Raw genomic sequence first — 10,390 nt, 5'->3', positions numbered from 1 at the left:
ATAGTTTGAATATTTTAATAATATTTAAATTATTTATATTTTCATAATGTAAAGAATATTTTATATCTTTTTTAATTTTATTTGAATTAGGAATAAAGTAGAGTATTATTTAATTCGTATTTAATATTTTACTCAATCAAAATTAACATAATGAATATATTAACATGTATTAACATAATATATTTTATATGTATTTTATATGTACCACATTACATATTACAGTATAAATATTTGTCTTCAATTAGATGTTGAAATATAATTGAATTTTAAAAACATTGATAAGGATGAATAAAAACATAGAGTATAATGAGTGTTTGATAAATTCATTATGCAGTTTAAAATGACATTTTTGCGTAGTATGAAACTATCATTGTCAATAAAATTGTAAAATCTCAGCGTAGATCCCATCTGTAGATTTAATCATCGGTTCCAGATACCTGTAGTTCTCAATAAAGCTATTTTATGATACTCCTTGTTTACCCTTTGACTTTCAATTACTTTCAAGATATTCTCAACTTATATTTAAGAGAACATTTTGAATAACTAAGAGAGATCAGAAAGACAAGAGAAGGGAGATACGAGCATTCCAAAGCGGATCAGTCTGGTTGTTTAGTATTCTTCGCACCATGTGCTCGTATGACGGAAACGTTACACTTACTACTGTGACTAAAACTATACGAGATTACGCAACGGTGAAAGCACAACAGTTTTAAGCCGGAAGAATTATTGTCCGAATTGTTCTTTTTTCGTTTCATCTTCTTCAATGAAGGATAAGTATATTGCGATATTATATTAAATGAATTCCAAAGATGTTATAGATAAGATAGGTGCAAGATATAATTTAAGCTAATTAATATACTTCATTGATGGATAGAAGATGAGAGTTACATATTGAAAGTTATAATCTAATTAAATAAATCTGTGTTGAAAATTATGTAAAAATGAACGTTCGTGACACAATAAATTTGTTTACAACAGCTACAGGAACAACAGTTTCCAATATCAGATTTCAGTTGATTGAGGAAAGACGAAAATTAACGCTGAAATGTCAAAAGATATACAATGTGCAGCTATTGAAGAATGAAAAACGAGAGCGAAACTTTTGCTACCGTATCGGAAGCGTTGTCACGTACGCAATGCATTGAGAACTACGATGAGCATCGATTCACGTACGCTTACAAATTGACCACCCCGTACACCTATAAATACGTTTGTCACTGGAAACCAAACAGTCAGTTTCCTCCTTGACTTTCGTTCAATCGTAGGATTATCCAATATACCAATCGACATGGCTATTAAGGTGAGAAAATGATTGTTAATTTGATTGATTTGTTTTATTAATTCACCCTGCCCTATTAATTGAATTATTGGGTTGTTGATTATTTCTGGATACATAGAATACAATATGTAGTTTTTAGAATTTAAAAAAAAAAGAAAATACTAAAACTATATTAAATAATTTATAAATAACGTACTCGTGCACTTGTTAATAGAAAAAGACTCAAAACTCAGCACATAACTATAGTTCATACGTTTCTAGTGAAATTTTCATGTATGATGTACATATGTATGTTCTAAATCTAATAAGAAATTATTAAAAAATTGTACATTCGTTTCCCTTTTTTTTTTTTTAAATATTATCACTGTAACTTAATTTATACTTAATTTTATTACTATAAATTATTAATTTTATATTCATAATATATTATGCATATTGTAATTTAATCTCAAGTTTCATTTTTACCATTTGATTTGTTAAATATCTCTTTGTAGCAAGCAATTATCGTATTGGCGATTGGTGTATTCGCAACGTGCAAGGGAGCAGCAGTTCCTCTGCCAGCAGTTCCTCTACCAGCGATACCATTAGCCAAAGTTGCGCCAGCGCTTAACTACGATCCTCATCCGCAATACACTTACGCCTATGACGTCCAAGATAGTCTGACTGGCGACTCGAAAAGTCAACAAGAAACCAGGAATGGCGATATAGTCAGCGGTAGCTACAGTTTCATTGAAGCTGATGGCACTAGGAGGATCGTCGAGTACACGGCGGACCCTGTGAACGGGTTCAACGCGGTTGTTCACAGAGAACCTGTGGCTGTCATTAAACCAGTGGCTGTCGCGAAGGTTGCCCCGGTAGTTTTTCATCCTTAAAAAAATTCAGCTCATTATAATTTATACCTCGTAGAAGAGGATGGATAAGACCAGTCCTAATGATACATGGAACTTGCTAACGTTATCAGAATGAATTAATAGAACATTAAGTTGGTATCAACACGACAGGAAATGCACATTCAAAATGAAATGTACATAATATTCCTGATCAATGACATGATTTTTATGATATGTTTTTATGTATCACTCGAGCCACGAATTGCTCAACACTTGCTTATACTATAGAGAAGAGATTGCGTTCGCCTTTTTCTACCGCTTTTTTATGTAGCTAGTCATATTACACTGTATATACTGCAATCATTTTATAGTAAAGTGTTTTTTAAGATACACGTTTATCATTATGTAATCATTGGCATTCCTATGATCCCTATAATACCTGTTTCAATTTTTTGACATTAGTGAAGGTTGAGATTTGTATTTTCCTCTGGATTGTTTGCATTCGTTGACAAATTATATTTCTATGTAGTTAAATAAATGTCTTCGTGTAAAATTAGAAAAATCTTTTCTGACGATCGGAAAAGATTAGAAAGATTAGGAGGTCTTTTTTTGAAGTTGTGAGGTCATTTCTTTTCAACTTACTTTTTGTTTAATACTCGAAGCTTGACAGCACGGTAAAAAGCTTGTTAATCATGGGAGAAATTGTTAATTTGTAAATTACGGTGACTTTATGATTGTACGACAATCAGTATGACTTCTTTCTATTTCAGAATATAAAGTCTCCGCTTTTTCATGTTTAGATCAAATCTTCTCGAAGGTATTTTCATATCTAGAAATGGGCAAGGAAAAGCAATAATTCTTCGTCAGAAAAAAAAACGCCGATAATTTCTACGGTGCGATTCTAATTCGTTTAATACTTAATCTTGAAGGCAGAAGACTCTTCTTCGCTTTGAAAGTTGTGGTTGTGGTTCCATTGATCTTCAAATGAAAATTGAGCCAACTCAAAAAAATTTTCATTCCAAAAGCAAGCCTACACAGATTGTTGCACGACTATTTTGCACAAAGCAGTTCAAAGAAATTTTCAACCAAGATTTAATTAACTTTATTTACTTACCAAGATCTTATTTCATTTATGTACCAAGATCTTATTTATTTTATCTTTTAACTCTGCTGTCAATTCTGTTTATCTGAGTTTTATCGCGTTTCATAATAAACGTAGGTATGACAATAACACATCGACGACAAATAACAATTGCCGCAACTCCTCCACAATGATTTATTTCGAGAGAAAGTTCGACGAATTGTGGATTACTCATTGTTCCTCATAAATGGCCTTTTTTACAAATTTAAGGAGGAATAAGCAACATCCTGAATGCTTCGCTTTTACGTCATCTGTATATGTACATTAGGCACAAAAATATCCAAAATACTTACTGCGTTACTCGTAAGTTACCTTTCTCCGAATCGTGTGAGAAAAGAATGATCTAACATCGTTCCAAATGTTCGTGATGATCGATCATGTGAAACCAGAGACATTGAGCAAGATAAGAAGAGGCACGATGAATAGAATTCACTGCCTTTCGTAATTTTCGTCGAACAACCTCGAATGACTTTCCTCGATGTATCAGCATACAAATGACACGGCCGCTCACACTTTTGTCTTCACTTAAAATTCAGCAATCGTGTGTGAAATTTTAAAGCTCGACTGGCACATATTCCGGAGAACAGCCGGTATATTAAAAAAAGTCAATCGATGATTATTATAACTGAAGATTTCATACTGAAGATTTCCCAAAAGCACGCGTCGCACTGCAATTCTCAAAATATAAATAAACAGTCTGAAAGAAATTGACGAGAAATTTTAATAAAAGGACAATTATAATTATGACGAGAAGAATAATAATAATTTAGACGATAAAGATACAATGGCGAAGAAGATACAATGGCGTTCCTCTCTGTGTTCTTCTATCTGGCGGATTGTCCTTCCGCAATCAGACTTTATAAATCATGAACCCAATTCAATTTGCAACCCTTTCCAATCCAATATTTGTACTTTGATTAAACTCTCGTGTTCTGTAAAATGAAATTCCATTAAAAAGAATTATAATATATAGATATATGCTTATATTATATATATATATATTTTATTAATTATATATATATATATCATATATTTATATAATATTATATATTATTATGCTTATACTATATTACATATTTATATTATTATAATATTATATATTACATATTTATTAATTATATATATATATATGATTATATTACATATTTAAATGTTAAAAAATCTTGCTTATATCATATATTTATATAATATTATATATTATTATGCTTATACTATATTACATATTTATATTATTATAATATTATATATTATATATTTATTAATTATATATATATATATATATATATGATTATATTACATATTTAAATGTTAAAAAACCTTGAACCCAATTTAATTTGCAGCCCTTTCCATTCCAATATTTGTACTTTAATTAAACTCTCGTGTTCTATAAAACGAAATTCCATTAAAAAGAATTATATATATATATATATAATGTTTATTAATTAATATTAATATATATATGCTTATACTATATATTTATATAATATTATATATTATTATGCTTATATTATATTACATATTTATATATATTTATTAATTATATATATATATTTGCTCATATTATATGTTTAATTATATTATAATTAATATTAATTTTATCGACCTCCATCAGTGATTATAAAAATTTATCCAGATTTGAATTAATAAAACTTATAAACGGGTGCCTTTGCTATTGCCTCTCAGAGACAATCTGAGATCAGCAGTTAAGTGTTAATTATATATTATATTTTATATATTTAATATAATTGTAACATATAATTTATTATTAAATATATAAACAATAATATTATTTTCAAATTTATAAACAATAATATTATTACTTTCAATGTATAATAAATAATTTAATAATTTATAAATTGATATATTAGCATATTAAACTAAATATATTAAATAACTTATATATTCAATTATAAATAATTATACTATTTATATAGTATTTATAGTATATTTATATAGCATTTAATATATAATCATGTTATAAATACATAAAAGACATTAATATCATGTCCACATATGTATATGAATATATCCAAATTCTATGATTTTATGAAATTTCAAGAAACCGGAGCAGTTAAAACATCATAATAAATCGCGACACGAGCTTGGAACTTGGCTCGAGGCGACCGCGCAGAAAGTAGCCGGTTGCCACAGTGTTAAGAAACCCTTTTGACTCCCTCTTGCGCGTTCTTAGCCAGAGGTGTCGCGGCGCGACGTAAATGCTAATAGATAAACGATCGCGTAACATCGGTACACTTTTTTGAAGTGCGTGCACCTTTCGTCAAGAAGAAGAAGAAGAAGAAGAAAAAGAAGAAGAAGAAGAAGAGGAGGAGGAGGAGGTGTTCACTGTTTGAGTTCGCGGTTTCGTCGTCGCTTCGACCTCGAAGGCCGCTCCGTATCTTCGACTATATTGGCATACAGGTCGCGTGTACACGCCGCGACGATATGAAGAAACATAAGCGCGGCGCATACTTATCCGCTCGTGATTGTACGTACGTTCATATGTATGTATGTATGTATGTATGTATGTACGTATGTATGTACGTCGCAACGTTTATGAGGAGGTCATCGGATGGCAAAAGAAACAGAGAGAAAGAGAGAGAGAGTACAATAGGCAAAAGAAGGAGAGATCAAAGTGGGGGCGGTGTGCATGCGTGTCGAGGTGGCTCGAGTTTGGGTGCAAGGAATAGCTCGGGTTATTGTTTGGCGGATGACACGAAAACACCGACGGTCATCACGGCGTATAAAAGTACGACGAATCTTACCCCGAGGCATCAGTCCTCTGGCGATCCTCTTGCAAACAAACATGGCTGGAAAGGTAAGGAGGCACGAATCGAATGTTGCCACGAGGCCAACAAATACAATCCATCAATCCCCTTCTCGTTGATCGTACATTCACACCTCTGAATTTAGAATATTCATATATATACATTGCATTTCTTCTTTTCCTTTTCTCTTAGCTACGCTACTCTCTTTCGAGCCACGATTTTCAAAGAGCGAAAGATCGGAGCGTATCTTCGTCCGGGGGTTGAATAACATAACGATAGTCAAATTTTAACTTTCCACAATAATGATAATGTAATAATAAGTGAGCTACTAGAAAGTGAGAAACTGCTGATTTGTTAACAACCTGTTGCAATACACCATGATAAGGAACGAAATGCGTGTCTGATACCTATACAATATATATCCAGTATATCTAATACTATTAGATGTGTTTAATAATAGTTTTAATAATAATATAATTATATAGTAATCATTATGATAATAAATAATAGTAATAATAATTATAATAGTATATTTATAATTATTGTAATTATAATATACTAAGTAAGTATGCTACTTAAGTATACTACTAAGTAAGTATGCTACTTAAGTATATTACTAAGTAAGTATGCTACTTAAGTATACTACTAAGTAAGTATGCTGCTTAAGTATACTACTACTAAGTAAATATACTAAGTGAGTATACTACTAAGTGAGTATACTATTGAGTGAATATACTACTAAGTGAGTATACTATTGAGTGAATATACTACTAAGTGAGTAAACTACTAAGTGAATATACTACTAAGTGAGTATATTACTACGTGAGTATACTACTAAGTGAATATACTACTGAGTGAGTATACTACTAAGTGAGTATACTACTAAGTAAGTATACTACTAAGTGAGTATACTTACTAAGTGAGTATACTACTAAGTAAGTATACTACTAAGTGAGTATACTACTAAGTAAGTATACTACTAAGTGAGTATACTACTGAGTGAATATACTACTAAGTGAGTATACTACTAAGTGAGTATACTACTAAGTAAGTATACTACTAAGTGAGTATACTACTAAGTAAGTATACTACTAAGTGAGTATACTACTGAGTGAATATACTACTAAGTGAGTATACTACTAAGTGAGTATACTACTAAGTAAGTATACTACTAAGTGAGTATACTACTAAGTAAGTATACTACTAAGTGAGTATACTACTAAGTGAGTGTATTACTGAGTGAGTATACCACTAAGTAAGTATACTACTAAGTGAGTATACTACTAAGTGAGTATACTACTAAGTGAGTATACTACTAAGTGAGTGTATTACTGAGTATACTACTAAGTAAGTATACTACTAAGTGAGTATACCACTAAGTAAGTATACTACTAAGTGAGTATACTACTAAGTGAGTATACTACTAAGTGAGTATACTACTAAGTGAGTGTATTACTGAGTATACTACTAAGTAAGTATACTACTAAGTGAGTATACCACTAAGTAAGTATACTACTAAGTGAGTATACTACTAAGTGAGTATACTACTAAGTGAGTATACTACTAAGTGAGTGTATTACTATACTAACTAAGTGAGTAATAACAATATAATACAATAACAATATAGTAACAATACTATAATATATTTAATAACACGTTGCAATACATTTTTAAATCTCAGCTCATCATACTCATAAGCGTGGCGGCGCTCTCGAAGGGAGCGGTGGTCCCGGTGGCGTTGCCAGCGGCATTGCCAGCGGCAAAGCTCGAGGAACTGGACGCGTCCCCTCAGTACAGCTTCGCGTACGACGTTCAGGACGCGTTGACCGGCGACTCGAAGGCCCAATACGAGACGAGGAACGGCGATCTGGTGCAGGGTAGCTACAGCCTGATCGAGGCGGACGGTACTCGACGCATCGTCGAGTACACGGCGGATCCAATAAACGGGTTCAACGCGGTGGTCAGCCGAGAGCCAGCTACCGCCGTGGCCGCCATTGCCGCTCCGCTGGTACCGTACGCACCTGCCATTGCACCTCCAGTGGCAGCAGCAGCAGCAGCAGCAGCAGCACCTGCACCAGCGCCAGCGATCCCATCCACCGGCCCGGACTCCGACGTCGAGGTCGTCGAGGCTAGGTCCGGCCCACTGGTCGCAGCAGGCGCGATCCCTCGCGAGGAACAGCTCCGACGGCAGCAGGAGCAGCAGCTGCAACAGCTGAGACAGCTGGAGAGGCAGCAACAGCAGCAGCTTCAACAGCTTCAACAGCAGTCCAGGCAGCAGCAGCAAAGGATAACGCAGCAGCGGCGAGGAAACGAGCAAGAGGAGAGGCAGCAACAGCAGCAGAGACAATCCCAGGAGCAACCACCACTTTCGCTTGGTCAGGGGGCGCCGGTGAAAGCTCTCGCCTCTCCGGTACAGTTGGCTGCGCAACCAGCGAGATTGGTCGCGGCCAAACCTCTCGCCAGCTACGCGGCTTATCCTGGCGCGTACGCTTACACCGCCGCGTACACGTCGCCGTTAGCCTACGCTGCACCCCTCGGCGGACTCACTTACGCTCCTGCCACCGCGCTTCTCTAAAGCGACAATCGTCACCCTCTGCCCGTGAGATCTCGTTTTGTCACCCTACGACTAACTTGAGCCGAGTCGAAATAAAAACAAGTGTAAATTGTTTGCAGCCAATTGTTTCTCAGTCCAGTTTGTCCCCGATTCCTTCCGTTTTCTCAAGTCGTGTGCGACTAGCTGGCGATGATTCTTTGAATGCTCACTGAAACGAGAAGTGCAACAGTCTGATATCGATCGATTTAAATTGATGAATTTTTTTAAGCATCTTACCTGGAAGATCAAACTTACTGCTCGTACGACGTATGGACTGAATGTTCGATAAATCATACTGTAAAAAAAAAATGAATCATTGAAACGTTAGTTACATTGCAACTAAATTACAGAGTGACTAGTGAAATACTGAAGGATGTTACACCGAGAAAAATCCATTGATTTGACGTTTCCGAATAAAGTAGCAAAAGAATTGAAAGGACACGTGTTTGTAAAAGTTATTTTTGTTTTATATCGTTCAGCCTTTCGGTGGCCATCCTGCACGAGACACACGATTTTAAGGAATATTGTGAGAGAAACTTTAACTTCTCGTCGGGGAAAATTTCTAAATCTCATCTTCAGAGAACAAGCACTTTGTTTTCACGTCTTCTCCTCCCTCTACTCCAGATAAATCTCTACCGATCAAGTTTCCCCGGTTTGAAACGAGACGCTGAAAAATCAAAAACAACCACGAGCGCCCATGAAACTTGCCAAAATATCCAACAGCAACAAGATCGTATATATCTTCTTCGTTCTACAATATTAAACGTCGCAGCTGTTTTTTTTTTTTCACAAAGTGACAAAGGACGTGGCATTTTCATTCCGTGCAGCGCGATCGTTGCACCGCGCGCAAAACACGGAGGACTTATTATTCAACAGTAGTTCTTCTGGTTCTCTTCTGGTGGATTACGTGGAGGAGCTGGTGAACAGGGAGGGCCATTGTCCCCGTGATCACGGCGGGCCCGGGTCGATTACGTCGTCGCAGCCTACGTGACTACGTGGAGACGTAATAAGTAAAAGCGTTGCGGGATAACGTCGATCAATGTCACAGACGTGGACGACACGCGAACCGATCGTTCGTCACGTTCGATTCATCAACGCAACACACGACGTCGCGTCTCGTCGCAACTCTTTTGTCTTTTGCGCAAGGGTACTATACATACTGTTGTATACAGGGTGTCCTGCACGTCGAGCTTCGTCAGTGTGTTTTACACGTAAAAATTGGGAATGCATGGTACATCGAGTAGTATAATACACTTAATAGAATATATAGTATATAAAATATAGTATGTATAATATGTAAAATATGTGTAAAATATGACAGAGATGTATGTATTTAATATATTTTAATCTAATATTATCTTACTATAATATTATAATATGTTTAATATAATATATATTAAGTATATTAAGTATATTGCTACAATACTATAATATACTATAATATATAATTACTATACAATAATATACTATAACATATATTGCTATAATACTATCATATAACATATACTAAAATATACTATATATAATATGTGTATGACAGAAATACATGTATTTAATATATCCATATTTTACTCTAATATTATCTTACTATAATATGTATCTAAACTATAATATGTTTAATATAATATGTATTAAATATAATATGTTGCTGTAATACTATAATATAACATAATACTTAATATAACATACACTAAAATGTATTGTATATAATATGTGTATGACAGAGATGTATGTATTTAATATATCCATATACTCTTGTTATGTTACTATAATACTATAATA

The 10,390-nt window shown here is 34.1% G+C and overlaps 1 protein-coding gene across 1 annotated transcript; it reads left to right on the top strand.

Annotated features, from left to right (window-relative positions):
- The first annotated feature begins 957 nt into the window (after window positions 1-957).
- Window positions 958-8,681, top strand: LOC122533733. The gene is made up of 4 exons (XM_043663734.1): window positions 958-1,300; window positions 1,774-2,142; window positions 5,862-6,065; window positions 7,697-8,681. Exons 1-4 carry the CDS (start codon window positions 1,289-1,291, stop codon window positions 8,588-8,590), a joined length of 1,479 nt encoding a protein of 492 aa, XP_043519669.1. The 5' UTR covers window positions 958-1,288; the 3' UTR covers window positions 8,591-8,681.
- Window positions 8,682-10,390: the final 1,709 nt, after the last annotated feature.

Source organism: Frieseomelitta varia, unplaced genomic scaffold (assembly GCF_011392965.1).
Source record: "Frieseomelitta varia isolate USP_RPSP 00005682 unplaced genomic scaffold, Fvar_1.2 scaffold_548, whole genome shotgun sequence".
NCBI classification, from domain to species: Eukaryota; Metazoa; Arthropoda; class Insecta; order Hymenoptera; family Apidae; genus Frieseomelitta; species Frieseomelitta varia.
Note: the sequence above shows the minus strand (reverse complement) of the source record. Positions and strands in the feature narration are given on the sequence as shown.